Raw genomic sequence first — 17,923 nt, forward strand, 5'->3', positions numbered from 1 at the left:
TCATCTCTCCCTCATTCGGCTTCCTCTCTCTGACTGTGATTAATCCTCATTGTCTCTTCAAGGTTATGGGGGTGCACACATACACACACTCGTACATGCTTATGTGTTTCTATGACAGTTGTGGCTCCCACACCCGTCTCAAAACCAACAAAGGCAAAAGCCTGAAAGCTTTTGGTTGTGTGTAGGTGCATACATATGTGACAGGATATGAGAGACAGAGTCAGTAAGAAAATGATGGAACAATTTAAGAAATCACTTTTTTTCTCTGGATGTCAGCTTGCATATGTAATAGTTTGCTAATAAATACTGCTGATGTGTGCTGGGGCACAGCAAACAGGTCTGTTAGAAGATGACCATCTTATTCATCCCTGCATCTTCCTCTTTTTCTGTACAGGAAATGAAGGTTGAAGAGCTCAGCACTGTCAGACAGGCATTACAGGCGGACCTGGAGACGTCCATCCGGCGCATCGTTGATCTTCAGGCTGCCCTAGAGGAAGTAGAATCGAGTGATGACAGCGACACTGAAAGGTAATTTGCCCTCACTGAGGTAGCTCCTCTCAGGTTCAGTGATGACATTTGTATGTCTGAACTCAACTTTCACCAATCTGCCCTTCAATCCAGTGTTCACACTGCTGTGGAGTCCTTTACTCAAAAGAAAGACCTGTAAGAAACTCTTGGCTGTGTGTGTGGCTGTGTATATGTGTATGACCTAAAAATATCCGAGCTTGAAGTGTTCTTATTATGCATATTGTTGTGATAATAAATAACAGGATAAAAAAGACATAGACTTCAACTAGCTTTGGCCTTGATTTCCATCATATCCATGCATATCACCAAAGTCAATGCACAATTAAGTCAGCTACACCTTAACCCAAATGATGAAAGTCATTACATAGATGTGTAAATTGGATATTAATTTACTAACGACCATCAGGTCACCAAGGTTAGGGTTGAGTTTTGTTTTAGCTGTTTGTGTGTGTGTGTGTGTGTGTGTGTGTGTGTGTGTGTGTGTGTGTGTGTGTGTGTCCATCCATTTTCTGCTGCTTATCTGGATGGTGGGGGGAAGCAGTCTAAGCAGAGAAGCCCAGACTTCCCTCACCCCAGCTACCTTCTCCTGCTCATCTATGGGGACACCAAGAAGTTCCCAAGCCAGCTATGAGATATAATCTCTCTCGTGCAAATTCTGGTTTCCCCCAGGGGCCCACTACCGGACATGCTCAGAATAACTCACCTATGAGGCGTCTATCTTAGTCAGATGCCCAAAATACCTCATCTTACTCCTTTTGATATGAAGGAGCAGCGGCTCTACTCCGAGTCCCTCTCGTATGACCAAGCTCCTCACCCTCTCTCTAAGGGACAGTCCAGCCACTCTTCGAAGGCTACTTGTGTCTGTGACTTCATTCTTTCGCTCACTGCCCAAAGGTCATGACTATAGGTGAGCGTAGGGATGTTAATTAACTCTTTAATTGACAACTTTGCTTTTATGCTCAGCTCTCTCTTCACCCCAACAGATTGGTGCATTTGCATCACTGCGGACTACTCTGCTTCCACAATAGAAGGCACAACTATGGTATTGAGGAGATCCTCCTCACTTTGTGTGTACTTTTCACTGCCTGAATATAGCCTCAGTTGAGGTAAGCAGTGTTCCACCAAAGCTGTAGACGGTGTGTGTGGAATTCCCTTCCTACTCGTGGTGACTCCTTTAGCCTGAAACCTCTCTTCATCTGTGGTGTCCACCATCTGGTTCTGGCATTACCACCAGAATCAGTTGTCAGCTCAGCACCTCTCTTCACCCAAGTGCCCAAGACAGATGGCTGCAGATCTGATGTTACAATTATAAAATCAATCATCAACCTGCAACCTCAGATGCCTTATGTGCTTATAAACACCTTTATGCTCTAACATGATGTTTGTCATTGACAAACTGTGGTTAGTACAGAAGTACAATAACAAAACACAAGTCCCCCAGGGGAACCTTCATTTTATGCGATTTCTTTGTTGTGTCTTGTATATATGCTTCTATGACAACGAATTTTCCCTCTGAGATTACTAAAGTAGGCTAATGATTGCTGTATTTCATAGTCAGTATACATAGCCAGTCGTGTTAATGATCTGGCTGAGGGGGTTGCAATGGGGACAGAGCATCTCCTTGGTGAACCCCTCACTTGATTATGACTTGTGCATTTGGCTTGAAGTTTGCCTCTTGTGTTTTCCTTCACCTCCATTGGATTCCTAAACGAGGCTCTTAGGGTCCTGTTAATATCATACAACATTCCCGAATCCTTGTGCAAGGCATTGAGTCATAGGCTCTGATAGAGGACTCGAGCTCAAGGACCTGTCCCCTAGTTTACAAAAGCTGTGTATTAGCTGTGTATTGAAAGAGACGTGAAAGTAAAGCATGTAAGGAAAAGACAGAGTTTGAACAATTGTACAACTCTCTTAGGCAGCTTTCACTACTTTGTTTAAGATATCTTGAGGAATAGTTTTCCAGACATCTTGAAGGATATTTAAAGTGGTTGTTTGGATTTTGGCTTCCTTTTGTCCATTCTCTGTTGAGATAATCCTACGTTGCTTTAATAATGTTGAGATCTGTGTTCTGGGAAGGCCAATCCATGACTGGAAAATGGACTTCCACCTCTCCCAGTCGGTTAAGCTGCAGTCAGTTCCGATGGAAGGCTTGGACCGAGAGGCAGCTCAGCATCTGCTGGCTCTAAAATGATTTGAACTCTGGTGCTGTACATCACATGTACCCGGCCGATTCGGCCAACGGACCAACTGTTCATTTCTTTGCATCCCGGGATCTCGGCCAGGCCCCTGTCCAAGTCCCGGTTGTCCCACTGTGAGGTACAGGCAATCCAGCAGACTTGTGCCTCAGTAGAAGCTCCTCTCCCCTCAGGTGTGCGGGCCCACTCAACCAGTGAGGGTGGAGGGGTGCCTCCCTCTCTGCCATTTGTGCGGCAGTGACATGGTCCCCAACTGCCACCTTTATGTGGTTTTCCCGCTTGAACATGGCAGCCAGCCCCTCTTTCGCGGAGCAGGTTCTGGGTGCCCATCAGCAGTAGCCGTCATTCTGGGGGGGGGGGGGGGGGGGAAGCATTTAAACTGCATTTCAATTCAAGACAGAGAAACAAAAATATTATCCCTGGCCAAAACTGGGAAGACTTAAAAATAAAGTGCTATTTTAAGTACTTTAAGTACATTTTCAGAATGGTATTGTCTTTAAATAAAAATAATAAAAAGTCTACATAAAGTGCAGTTTTTCTTGTTAGAAAAATAAGGCAGAAAGATAAAAGGTCATTTGACCAGCTTCACCTTTAAACTCTGAGTAACCTTAGCCAAAAGTATTTTGTACATTAGGCTAAAACAATGTGATCATGGAACATTTTAGTGCAAAAAATAACAAACCCATTGGACTCACAATACCTCCATGCTTATTTATTGTCCATCTCTTTCAGCCAGTTACTTAGACAAACTAGCCTGTTCACATTTTCAGAGCTCAAGGCAGCTCTCTTTTTTTGTTACTATGTGACCTGCAAGTGATAACAGTCTGTCACATGGGACAGAAGTGGCAGGACTAATCTAATACTTGCGGGCCAGGACAGACAGTTGTGGGTGGGTGCCTGCTCGGCTGGACCACAACTGCAGTTTGCTCGCTGATGGTGGGTTCTGCTCTGTACAAACTCAGGGCCCCTGTTACACCGGGCTTCCTCATCTGAATCAGAATCTGAAGCCAATGAAGACAAGAGGAGGCTCTTTGTCTTTACTGGCGCCTTTGTGGTGGCATCTTTACACTGTTCCTGCAACAGGGCCTCAAGGCTGGTCCAAACCTCTTCTCGCTCGCCCCTCGCAAGACACTTTAAATTCTTAAAGCGTGGGTCAAGCACAGTAGCTGTCTTGAGCCACTGGTGGTTGAGTGTAGCTACACGTTGGGATAGGTCCTTTGTGAAGGCAGTCACCATGTAGTTTGAGTCATCATCAGAGACCTCCATGGTGTGATGCAGGTGGCAGAAAGAAGTTAAAACAATTGAATATGAGACATATGTCTCATCTCCAAGAAGCTGAGTCACAAACCTGTAGTAGACAGTTCAAGAAAGTATTTTTTAATCTACACAATAACTGTCAACTATAGAGCTTTTTGAAGAAACAGTAACAATAAATTAAAAAATAGTTTTATTTACCTGCATGGCTCAAGGATAGTCACCAGCTTTTGGAGTTTTACCAGCTCTGATGGAGTTAAAATGACTAGCTTGTGCTTTTGTTTGTCTAAAGCAGCAAAAACAGCCTCTTGATTCTTTAGTAGATGAAAAAACATATCCAGCATTTAATTCCACCCTGTGGAAACATGTTGTATGAGTGGTTCTTTCTGTTGCCCAAGTCTTGTTTCCTCCTGGTGTAATTCCTCTGTATCAGCAGGGCTGTGTTTAAAGTGACCCACTATCTTGCAACATTTTGCTAATGCATCACTAAAACCACTATCAGCAGGGCTAACAGTGAGGGTTGTTTGCAATATGTGAGCAACACAAAGCATGTGATGGAATGGGAGGTGCTGCAGCCACCATGGTTCGTGCACTGTCTGTCCCAATTGTGGTTACCTTTTGTTGAATTCCCCATTCTTTTGCAAAAGAGAGAAACTACTCAGCGCAGTTTTTGGAATAGTTTCTGATGTTTGTCTTCTGCACAGTCAGGGCAAAAGCCTGTAGATTCCATGTCCCATCAGTGACATCAAGAATATGTGCAGTGACTCCGAGATAATTAGAATTACTAACAGAATCCAATCCAATATAGTTTTATTTATATAGCACATTTTAAAACCCGAAGGCACACCAAAGTGCTTCACAGTAATATGGAGAAACAACATAAGTCAATAACAGAGTACAGATCGGGCACTAGCACAGGCAGAATGGAGGCACTAATAGACCGGAAGAGTTAAGTAGAATAGGTATCAAACCTCAATACAGGAGGAAGGTCAGATCGTGAATACAAAATATCTACTAAGAAGATAAAAACAGCAGTAAAATTAATAATAAAATAATACATTTAATAAAAAGTTTAAAAAGGGTATTAACTGGTCAGAAAAGCCAGGTTAAATAAGTAAGCTTTCAATCTTGATTTAAAGGATTGGATAGAGTCTGTGGCACGAATAGAAGCAGGAAGGCTATTCCAAAGGTTGGGTGCAGCTGAAGCAAAGGCACAATCGCCTCTGGTCTTCAGTCTAAACTTAGGTTGGGCCGACACCTTTTGTTGGTACTCGAACTGGGACTGCTAGTGCTAACAGCTCCCACAGTTTCCGTGCTCGCTGCAACATGTTTTGCATTTAGATGGTAAGGTTGAGGTGCTTTGGTGGTATGCAAACTCCTTTTTGCACAGTTTGCACAAAATCACACTTTTATGAAGGGTTGGGTAGTCTTTTGAAATTAAATTTGCCTCCGATCAGTCCTAGCAACACGCTTTCTTCAGATTCTTCTATTTTTGTAGGCCGCTCGGAGAAGCATTCTGACAAATTTCCCACGTGTGGGACTAATAAAGGTTATCTTATCTTATCAAACTATCACTGGTTTCACGCCTGCACAGCTTGCTTTACATGTAATCTGTGGGGCGTGGCCCGGCTAGCCGGAGTGTCTTCAAGAAGTATCCATACTTCTATGTATCATACCCCATACATATGGAATATGTAATGGAGTGGAGAGATAGTCTCTCACTCAGAGAACCAAGGTTACAATGTAACCGTACATTACATTTGGTGAGTATAGTATTGTTATTGATACTTATAATAGTCAAAAGTATTTAGTTATCCTTCAAGGCGATTGAGATATGAAAGTGTCATGTTGGGCTCATTGGCAGGCAACGGTAGGACTGAAACACAGGACTCCAAAACGGACTTTTTTTTATTTAGCTGAGAAAGCGAACTAAAAATCAAAGTACAAAGAAACACAAAAAGAAACAAAAGATAAACTAGTACTAAGAAACTGGCAACTCACTGGAAACTCACAACTAGACATAACTAGGGAACATGGAAAACACACGAGAAAAACACAGCCAAGGTGGAGAACACCAGAATAAACAGGGCAAAACTGAAGACTTAAATACACACACACAGGATAACCACGGGATGGGAAATGGGTGAGAACACAGCTGGGACTAATCAGACAGAGAGGAATCAAAACTGAATACACTGAACACAGGACAACGGACTATCAAACTAAAACAGGAAGCAAGAGACACATACTAAGATGTGGCCTGACTGAAGACAAGGAACACAGGAGGAGCAAGACGGCGCGTGAGACACGACAGGGGAACAAATTAATAAACACGGAGACAGAACTTAACATGCACGAGAGACATGACAGACTATCCAAGGAACAAGGACACAGGGGAAGCAAAAACAGAACCATGAATAATACTAAATCAAAAAATATAAATAAAAACAAGAAAAAAAACACTGGGTCACCGACCCAAGACCATGACAAATACCACACAGGAAAGGATCACAACAATACGAACCAAAACCAGGGAGTTAACTTGAGAATATTGCTGAATGTCCAAAACATAAACTTTGGGTCTCTGACTCAAGGCCATGACAGAAGGGTTTTGTACATGACTACTAACATCCAAAATCCACAGGACACTAACTTAACTGATGGCATGCCTTAGAGCATGTTTTTACCATAGACCAATGAGAATTTTTCATTTCCTTTTGTAAGCATGTAAGCAAAAAACAGTCCTGTGATAAAGTGCGCCATGAAAGTTTGCAGTGTGCCAATCTTATGAGTCATTACTTGCTGCTCCACCCCTGCTGTAATGCTATCTTGGCTTACAGTGGAATCATCAGCTGTTTATGGAGCTGCAGTCGCATATTTCCTTTTTTATTGTGCTTGCATGTTTATAGCAGCTGAAAAGGTAAAGATCTAATTTCATTCAATTTGGCTGTAGCAGATTTCTGAGGTTTGCTTTGGTCCTGCAGTGACTCTGTGTCCAGTGTCGGCTCTGTTGGGGGAGAAGGCATTCACACATGGTCAGGAGTGTCTAGAGGAGGCTCCCGCGGTGGAAGCTCACTTCACAGCAGCCAGGGGGGCCGTCAGTCTGTTGCTGACACCATCAGCACCTACAGCTTACAGTAAGTCTGCTAACACAAGGTACTTCAAGCTGCAATGATAAATCACTTAGCTTGATTTTGATGAGCTAACTAGCTACGATAAGTGTTTCAAGTACTGTGTGACACTACTATTAACTACTGTCTTGATGCATGCTCCATCATTCAAGTAAGTAAATCCCAAAAAGTTGAAGTCACTTGGATGAATGAGGAAATGTTTCTCCCACTGAAGAGTGCTGGTGGTTGTCTGGAGCCTATCCCAGCTGTCTTAAAGCGAGAGGCAGGGTACACCCTGGACATAGACAACCATTCGCACTCTCATTCACACCTATGAGCAATTTAGGGTTTCCAATTAACCTATCCCCACTAACTGCACGTCTTATGAAGTAACATTTCAATCAAATATATTGTTTCTTACAGTTTTGGTCAATTACAAAAAGTACCTTTGAAATCTCCTGATTTGTGCTCTACCACAGAAAATATTTGAATTCTTCAGAATCACAAAGATGATGTGTGGACATTCAGCTTAATGCTTTCATGTTGTGCTCAGAGTTTTTCAAAAAGCAAAAATGTTGAATGGATCAAATTGATTTGATATAATGCTCAGCCCTGTTTAGGCTGTTTAGTTGGACAGAGAATGTTTTTGATAATAAACACCCAATAGATGAAATGAGACAATATTTAGTTCTAGCCCTAGATGTCTGTGTATGTTAGCCAAACATATGGGCTGGTTTGTGGTTTAAACTGCTTCTTTTATCACTCTCTAGTTCTTGTGTGAATCCTGATGATGAGGGCTCTGAGGCTGGAGGCGTTGCTAGCAGATCTCTTGGTCGAGCCCCATCCTCCACAGCTCTGTCTGAATTGTTGGAAGGACTTCGTAAACGCAGAGCTGGCGGTGATGCAGGAGATGAAACTGGCAGTACTGTCTCTTTGGCAATTTATCAAACAACCGGCGCATCGACTCTCAGACGGAGAGCCTCGGCCCTCTCTCTCAGTCCAGAAGATGTCCAGGAGCCCAGACCTGGTCCCAGCATCCTGAAACCATCCTCCCCACTCCTGCCACGTTCTACCAAAACTCTCTCTGCAGCTGGAGGCAAAGTCTCTCGCTTTAACTCAGGTGATTCTCTCTCATCGCTTCCCTCATTGCCGCACCTCTCCTCACTTGCTGCTCGTCATCATGCTCCTTCCATCTCCATCCCAGAGGAAGAGAAGTCGCTGCACTCTGTCACAACTCCCATCCAGCGCTCCCCTCTGGCAGCACGGCAGTGCATGGTGGGGAGCCTCATTCCAGAGGACGTAGGTGAAGGATCCCTAGGTTCAGAACCCATGGTCTTCCAAAATCGGCGTCTGCCTTTGGACCGTGACGACGCGGCCTCAGACATCTTGCCTGCAATCAGGAGAGCTCAGTCAACCAGCAGCCTGGCCAGCTCAGTCAGAGGAGGTAGGAGAGCACTAAGCGTCCACTTTGGAGAGCTGCCTCCCTCGAGCCACAGCAGGAAAAGCTCTGAATCGGAGTCCTCTAGCTCAGGTGGATCAGGACGAAGCTCCCAGGGTGGTGGGCCAAGACGCAGGTTTGAGAGGCCGCAGGGTGAGAGATTGGAAGCAGAGGGCAGCGAGGGGGGAGACGTGGCTTCACTCATGAAGAAATACCTGAAAAAGGAGACTGACTGAAGCAGATGTGCGGCAGTCTCAGGTGTGTAGATGGACAGCTACATGTAGGAACTGGGGGAACATTTGAAATAGTAAACAGTAGTTGCATCACATTGTTTTGATATCAGAGCCATTTTTTTCCACATGCATGTTAGTCAAATCCATCGTAGAAACCTTTTTAAAGCGGTTCTGTTATGCTTATTTGAAATGTCATTTTATTTTCTTATATTTTATTTTCTGAAAGTAGTTTTTTGTGATTCACAGTTCAAAATAATCCTGTTTTTAGTCTCATACTTGGACTTGGTGCAACCCTTCAGTTAAGAAGCTGAGTTAGTTTTTCTTACAGACAGCCGACTGTAAACACCTTACAACCAAAAGATTTGAACAGCAAGCAGGTGGAGCTTCTGAGCAACGCATATGTAACAAAACCTTACTTTTTAACAACACAGACTGTAAATACAAGATGGACTTGGTCAAAGCAAAGCCTTCTTAACAGTGGTTGGTGCTCATGATCTTGATTTATGGAGCCACAAGTTGCCAAATTTGTATAATAGTGAATGCTGCGTGCATAAACTGTATTGCTACATGCACAAACACAGACAACTTCTAACTTCTTCAACTTCTGCTAATTAAGAAAATGCTACAATGTTTACCAGCAAACCTCAAGACCACTTTTCTTCAAGGAAGGTTTTTAACGAAACAGCAGGTCACATTTTTTATTGAAAATGCACCACTGAGCAATAATAGCGTAACTAGCAGTACATTTTGTGCTGTGTTGTATGTATCAATGTTAGTAAATCCATTTGTGTGTTTTATTTAAATAGTCTACTGCTATATTTTGTATGTTTTGAGAGGAACTCCCAGAAATAGATCTAAAGCAGGGTCAGTTACAAACACCTCTTTCACAAAATCTTGTCACTGTGCTATCTTTGTAAATACTGTCAATACTTCTTTTAGACCCGTTTGTGGTGCCGCAGTTGGTTAGTAAATCTAGCCCTAAAATGGTAAATGTGGCAACCATTACACCTGCTGACAGCTGCTAAATACCTTTTTAGTAGGTGTCAGTGTGCAACTGTGTCAGGGGCCAAGATGACAAACATAAGGGATTGCATTTATATAGCGCTTTTCGGGGCCCTCAAAGCGCTTTACATTTCATTTCATTTTTTTCATTTATTTATTTATTTCACACTTGGTACAACAGTTCAAACAAACCAACCACACGTTCTATCAATAAAGCACTACAACCATGTGTGAAAAGGAGCAGGAAGAAGAAAATACTCTTATTAAACCCTGCCCCCTATCTACAATCCAACTTATATTACAAGTGGGCACCAAAAATCAGGGAACAAACTAAGATTAACATTTATCTCCAGTCCTAACTCAAACCAAACAACAAATTTACAATCAGAATATACCACTCCACATAGTAACAAGGAGAAAAATAAAATTAAAATAAATAAAACAAAAAATTATAATGGATCCTTTTTCAATGAACTCCAATTTCATTCACATTCTTCATATTGAGTTATCGTTTTAAGCATGTAACACTTTTTAAAACAATGTAAATTTATACAATTCTTTAAATTATAATGAAGAGAGTTCCACAGTCGTATACCCCTAACCGTTGGACTCATTAATCTTTGTGTAGTCCTAGCTAACTGATGCTTAAAATAAAATTTCCTTCTGCTATCTTCTCCCCCTGAACACAATAAAAATACTCTTTGTAACTTAAAGGGCAAAATATTATTTTTAGCCTTAAACATAATTAATAGTGTCCGTAATTTCACTAAATCTCCTAATTTTAATAATTTCGATTTTTAAATAATTTATTTGTATGTTCTCTATAATTAACATTATGAATCATTCGTATCACTTTCTTCTGTAATAAGTTTAGAGGTTTTATAGTATTCTCATATGTATTCCCCCAGACTTCAATACAGTAACTAAAATGTGAGAAAAACAATGAAAAATATAAAATGCGCATTGTTTTATAGTCTAATAAATCTCTTACATTTCCCAGAATATAAATGTTTTTAACCATCTTCTTTCTAATATACTCAATATGCGATTTCCACGTCAAATTTTCATGTACTATTACACCCAAAAAGCGAAAATCAGTAACTCTTTCAATCAATTCTCCATCAATGGTAGGGCTGGGCCATATTATACCGTTCACGGTAATACCAGTATAATGTTAGGCAACGATAGGAAAATGAAATATCGCGATAGAATGGGAGTAAAACGCGCATGCGCAGTGCCTTTGTTTTCATACGCACATGGCCGATTGTTGAGTGAAACAGATGAACCAGAATTGGTTTGTAAAAATGGTGCAACTTCCGTGATGTGGAACTGGTTTGGTGTTTGTCCGTCAGATACACAACAAAGCACATTTTTTTGCAGAACATGCAAGCGGCCGTTGTCATTGTCATATTTGTCGGACTAAGATGCTCTTAAATCTGGGAGTAATCTGGGTCCTAAACTCCGTATACTTCAGGTCAAACAACACTGCAGCATCACTTAGAGTTAAAAACTGTCTAAATTCTTTCATCTTTAATAAAACGATCAGCATTGCTGCTTTACCAGGTGTAACTATAAAGTTTAACTTCCAGGTATCCATGAAAACAAAAGTTATTACATTTAACGGAGTTAGAAGTTAGCAGGAAGCTAGCGGAAGTTAGCTCGCTAGTTTCGCTAGTTACCTAAGCATGATATTGCATGTTCTGACCGAGAGATTTCTGAAAAAAATCAAACGTACAGCTCTGCTATCACTTCCAACATAAATGAAGACAGGAAACTAAACAGCAGTGACGTTTGTAGGGTTACTGAAGTTGGGCTAGCTGGTATATAATGATGTGCTACGTGATCGCTAGCGATACAGCTATGTTAGCATAACATAAACAGTGAAGCTGGAGGACGAACACTAACACTTTTCCACTTATAAAAGTTAACGTGAAGGTTCTTCATGGTTAGAGACAAATGCAATCGCATGGCAGGATGCTGTAAACGGACCAAACTTCAGTCAGGAGAACAACTGAGATAATCCATCCACAATACGAGGTTAGTCATTAATATACTGCAACAACATGGGAATAGAGCAGCTGCCAGAGAATTCAACATTAATGAATCAATGGTACAGAAGTGGAGGAAGCAAGAAGAATGAGTTTAATAAAGTTTGATTTATCTGACTGCTTTGTTTCGCTTAATGTGCCTTATAATCCTGTGCACCTTATGGTCCAAAAAATGCGTACTGCACACTGCAGTTTAATGTTGCAAAGCACCTATTTTTAACTTCAGTGGATATTATATATGGTTATGCTCAGGATATGTCAGCCCATTTCTACTGGAAATGCCTTTTGGTTAAACTTTCAGCAAGGAATTTGCATTTGCACTGTTACATTTTTATAAAGCTTTAATGTACATAAAAACCAGCTTCTTGTTTAAGTGAAAATAAATGGAAGGTTGTCTTTTTGCGCTAGTAATGTTGTGGAGTTGTATTTTGTCTCGCATCAATTATATCGTCGGTTATATCGTTATCGCAAATTTTCAAATATATATCGTGATAAATATTTTTGGCCATATCGCCCTGCTCTAATCAATGGACATAATAACTTCTTCCGCCGAATATCATGAATTTCGTTTTTGTCAGATTCAAAGATAATTTATTTACATCAAACCATATTTTTAATCTTAACATCTCAGAAATCATAATTTCAACCAAATCTTTCAAATTCTCTCCAGAGCAATAAAAATTTGTGTCATCTGCAAATAAAATAAAATTTAACCTTTTTGATACGTCACAGATATCATTAATATATAAATTAAAAAGTTTAGGTCCCAAAATAGAACCTTGAGGAACGCCACATACAATCTTCAATCTTTCAGAGGTGTTACCGAGATAATGTACATATTGCGACCTATTTTCTAAATAACTCCTTAACCAATTCAATGCCACTCCTCTCACACCATAATTATACACTTTAGAAATCAAAATAGAATGTTGTAATGTATCAAAAGCTTTTTTTAAATCAACAAATACCCCCACTTTATATTTATTATTATTGGTTGCAGATGAATCGTCAATGAAAGTCAACAATGCTAATGCCGTTGATCTATTTTTACGAAATCCAAATTGATTTTCATTTATTAGTTGATATTTTTCAATAAAACTATCAAGTCTTTGCGCAAAAAGTTTTTCAAGCACTTTTGAAAACTGAAAAAAGAGACACTGGCCTATAATTGTTAAAACTATGCTTATCTCCTGATTTATATAAGGGTATCACTTTTGCCACTTTCATTCGATCAGGAAATACTCCTGATTGTAACGAAAGATTAAAAATATAGCAAAGAGGAATACTTATACAATCTAAAGTCTTTTTAATTACAACCATGTCTATACCATCACAGTCAGTAGATTTTTTTTTAGTTTTACAATTTTCTACAATTGCTACTATTTCTTTTATGGAAGTATCAGCCAAGAATATAGAATTAAACACTCTACTTTCTCCTTTCCAGGCTTCCTCATATTCTGGATCGTCATTTTTTCTAATTAAATTTGCTAAAGTGGGTCCAACATTTACAAAAAAAGAATTGAATTGTGGGGATAGGTTAATTGGATAATCCAAATTGTCACTAGGTGTGAATGTGCGAATGAATGTGAGTGCAAATGGTTGTCTGTCCCTGTGTGTTGGCCCTGCGACAGACTGGCGACCTGTCCAGGGTGTACCCCGCCTCTCGCCCTATGACAGCTGGGATAGGCTCCAGCGCCCCCCGCGACACTGAAAAGGATAAGTGGAAGCGAATGGATGGATGGATGGAATTGAATTAGTTTACTATTTCAGTCTCGTCTTCGACAACTTGATTATTCTTAATGAAATAATTAGGTCGATCTAAGGGTGTGTTCTTGTTACCCAATACTTCTTTAAAAATATTCCAAATGCCCTTAATATTATTCTTGTTTTCCTGAAAAAGTTTATTATAGTAGTCTTTCTTAGCTTTCCTCAATATTAATACCAACTTATTTTTATAAACTTTATATTTAATTTCCGCATTCTTAGTTCTCTGTGTTATATAATCCCTATATAAATTATTTTTCTTTTTACATGCATTTGCAAGACCCTTAGTTATCCAAGGTTTCAAATTCTTATTCTTTTTCTTATACTTAAATGATACCAATGGACAATGTTTATCATACAAGGCCAAGTAAGTATTTAAAAAAGCTCCATATGCAACGTTGACCTCATTAACATAAACTTCCTTCCAGTCCACTTCCATGAGATCTTGTCTAAACTTGTTGATTGCCTCGTTATTTCTTAACCTTCTATGACTCACGAAACCAACTTCTTCCTTTCTTTTCATATTTAAATCAAAAGTAAAAAAGACTGGTAGATGATCACTTATATCATTTATGATGAGGCCACTCATAATATTACTCTCCAAGCTATTAATGAAAATATGATCAATTAGTGTTTCTGATTTATCTGTTATTCTACTCGGCTTTATAATTAAAGGATAAAATCCTTTACCAAGTAATAATTCAAAAAAATCTAACGCAGCCTTATCATTTGCCTCTTTACAAAGATCAATATTCTAATCACCACACAAACATAGTCTTATTTCCCTTAGCTTTACTCAATTAGTCTTCTACTGCCTCTGTAAATAACTCAATCTGTGACCTCGGTTTCCTATATATACACGTTACAATTATATTACTACTTCTTTCTATATCCAATTCCACTGTCACAGATTCCATTAAATCGTCTATAGCCACAGACACACATTCAACTTTTTTACATTTCAAATCACAATTAAGAAAAAGTGCCATTCTTCCTGCCTTTTTCTTAATTCTATTTACAAAGTATAAATCGTACCCTTCGATACAGAAATGACAACCCCTCTTCTCATCTAACCATGTTTCAGACAGAGCAATTATTTGAAACCTGCCTCTCAGACTATACAGGAAATCTTTAATCGAAGCAAAACTTCTATAAAGACTTCTGCAATTAATATGAGTTAAAGAAAATGTATTAACTATTTCAACCGTATCCTTGAATTGCTCCTCTGTATAATAGTCACATGTGACATTAATTGTATTAAGCACATTCCTTTCAGGGTCAATACCTACTTAAAAATCATATGATTTATGATCTGAGTCGTCAAGCATTATGCATAATTATTCTAAAACTATCTATTTGTAACCGGACTTACGACTTATCATTAAGAATGACCGAACTCCACTAGCCAGTAGCAGAAGATCTACGATCGGCAGGAGCCCAAGGTATATAAACACCAATAAGGAGAGACCACATCACAATAGACTGTTCACAAATTTGTTATATTTGACACACAGCAGCTGCAACAATGTAATGAAAGCAATAAAATAAAATACAAAATATTTCCCCCAAAATAACAAACTAAATAAAAGTGCGCGCATACAGCTTTCTCTGAGTCAATTGTATGAGTGGATAATGTCTGGTCACTGATGGATCGTTGGGGCCCGTTCAGTTTGTTTAATGTTTGTCCTACCACACTCCGATGAAGGAAGAAAGTTTGTAGTCCTGCAGGTATCTGAAGCTTCAATGGGAACGAAACTTTGGCTTCAATAAAACCTTGGCAAATCCTATTCAATTTCGGGTTGGCTCGCCATCCAGTTAACTGGAACTGTGGAATCACTGCTCCTCGACGGGGCTTGCTTCAGACTGGGTCCATCTGTCGAGTCATCCTTTTACCAGATAACAAAAAAACCTGACCGTTGACAGGGTGAAACTCTGAACAACCAAAATCAACTGCAGCAGACTTGCTTTTAACTCCTAGCGATTCGACTTCGGGAACATTAGTTTCTCTGGCACATGGCATTGTATGAACAACAACAAAATGGCAACACAGGAAATCATGTGATCAAGGTCAACAGCAAGGGTCACTGGGAGCTCATTGCTGATTGGCCAAGTTAAATGACAACAGATAATCTTATTTGTCCACATCTTCCTTTAAACATAAAAGAAAAAAGAAATGACTAAATTGTTTACATTATACACGAAAAAAAACTACTTTCCACTGCTCTTTTTTTCTAGCTGGGCTACATATTACCCTCAAAAAAAAAAGAAAAAAAGAAAGGGATCCTTAGCAATCGCACATTCATTTATCGACAAATTTTAAAGTCCGTTGATCTCTATGTACAATTTACAATTTCCTTTTGTCCTTTTCCACCCGAAGTAGCATCTGTTCTTGTAAAGGATGAACTAATTGTTTTTAGGCTCATAGCCATGATTGGTCGTAGCCGTTTGCCTATCTTGATAATGTCATCTCGTATAAATGTCCAATTCCTCAAGATCCTTAATCGTTATAACCTTGGCTTCTTCTGGCGTTCCATTCAGTTTGATCATCACCTTACAGTTCCTGGTCCAGGTTGCTTGAATCTTTTGCTCCTTCCGTAAAATGCGAGCTTGTCTAGCAATATCTGCATTTCTTTTTGTAAGATGTTCATTCAAATATACTCCGCTTCCTCTCAAAAGGCTGGACCGCCTCAGCAAATCAACTTTGTGTTTACGGTTTACAAATCTCACTACAATTGCTGGAGGAGCATTAGTGTGCCTTATAGGAAGGGTATAGCATGCAGATATATTATTACTATGCAGGGGAAGTTTTTTATTCGAAAAGAATTCCACAACCTGCCGTTCCAACGACTGTAGCTCCTCCATCGGGGGCTCGTCTTCTCCTCTTTTTACGCCGGTCCCAGACTCGGTGACTCTCGCATAACTCCTGTGTTTAGTTTCCAGACCCGTAATAATCACTTCCTCAAGTCGAGCCTGCTGTTCTAGATCGTCCACCTTCCTTTCCAAAAACTGGATTGTCTTGTCTTTCTCCTTAATCAGGTTTTTTAGTTCTTTGATTTGGTCCATCATCGACATTAATATTCCTTGTTGCTTATTTACTTTTTCAATTTCCGACGTCAGCGAGTTAAGTGAATGTTTAATCTCCTCCAGATCTTCTTCAACTTTCTTCATCTTTGCCATTTCGTCTCTTATAAATGTCAACCTTAGTTTATTTATTTGCCCAAACAAGGTCTATAATTGAAATTGTTTGGAGTTTTAACACCAAACATCACCGCACCACCGCGAGGACGCCAATCCTGCTGTGATCACGCCCGCCATCTTGTGATCATGTCAAATGACACATGACATTTCTTTTTGCAGATCCAACATTAAGATGCCTCTAGCATTTCTATGCACTTGCACGTAATTGCTGCCTTGAGAAACATGCAGGTTTTTATGAGTTTTCATAGAAGTGCCCAAGAATAAAATATGCTCTTAACTTCCAAGGTCATTATCAGGGAACGGGGCCTCCATTATTTCAGATGTGATTTCATACTGGCACCACAGAGGAAAACCTACTAGACATTGTCATTAATTTCATCTTATTGCTCTGAAAATTGTAAAACAGTAACATCATTTTCTTTCAAATGAGAGCTCCCTGTGGGGAGTGGGCGTAGCATGACTCATAAATATCTGAGCTTATAGTATTTTTAGTCCCATTTCAACTTCAGAGGTGGTTGATAACTACAGGCCCAGATAGTGTATGTGTTACATGTTACTCTTTGTTTCACATCATCTTTGCTATTCTGACCATCTTGTCTTTGATTTTTTTTCTATTGTCCTGTCATCCATCCACATCCACATCCAGCAGAGACCTTTGGAGATGGCGAGTGTTCCTCCCACGGCAACACAGAAGCTTTTTGACTCTTCATATGGAAATTCACAAGTCACCAAAAATACATTTGTTCGATTTTTGATCACTCAGTCTGTATTTAAAGTAAGCAGTTTATATATGAATAAAGACAATGAAATGAACAGTTTGCTTTGTAACTTTACTCTTTGTGAGTCATTTCTCCAAGAGATTCCTTTTTTAAAATTATTAAATTATATTGTTTTGGTCTTGTGTTGAAAAATTCTATCACAGATGTGGATGTGGTGCTTTGAAAATCTTTCCAAAAAAAGGAGAGTTTGGTGCTGCACAACAAGTTGCAGTGGAATTGTAATTTCACTGTGGTGTGGTCCAGAACCACTGAAACCAAAACAAGTGCTGTATCGGGAAGACAATTGACCTTCTGACACACGCTACCTTTTAAGTCCATGCTTGGTATTAACCCTGTGCTCTGCTTAGAATTTTTTCTTCGCTCAGTGTAAAGCA

The 17,923-nt window shown here is 39.7% G+C and overlaps 1 protein-coding gene across 4 annotated transcripts in view; it reads left to right on the forward strand.

Annotated features, from left to right (window-relative positions):
• Nucleotides 1–17,583, forward strand: part of myo18b (myosin XVIIIB) — a 75,737-nt gene extending 58,154 nt beyond the window's left edge. The window contains exons 40-45 of one of the 4 annotated variants that reach the window (XM_085464678.1): nt 395–528; nt 622–663; nt 6,962–7,114; nt 7,858–8,207; nt 8,292–8,783; nt 17,417–17,583. In XM_085464678.1, coding sequence (XP_085320804.1) covers nt 395–528; nt 622–663; nt 6,962–7,114; nt 7,858–8,207; nt 8,292–8,761 — 1,149 coding nt within the window. In that variant the 3' untranslated portion in view covers nt 8,762–8,783; nt 17,417–17,583. Of the gene's footprint in view, nt 1–394; nt 529–621; nt 664–6,961; nt 7,115–7,857; nt 8,784–17,416 lie in introns of all 4 variants that reach the window. The other 3 variants (XM_085464675.1, XM_085464676.1, XM_085464677.1) reach the window with 3 other exon arrangements.
• The last annotated feature ends 340 nt before the right edge of the window (nt 17,584–17,923 follow it).

This window comes from Copadichromis virginalis, linkage group LG7 (genome assembly GCF_057382275.1).
Source record: "Copadichromis virginalis isolate Kocher_CV1m ecotype Utaka linkage group LG7, C_Virginalis_male_GT1.1, whole genome shotgun sequence".
Taxonomy (NCBI): Eukaryota; Metazoa; Chordata; class Actinopteri; order Cichliformes; family Cichlidae; genus Copadichromis; species Copadichromis virginalis.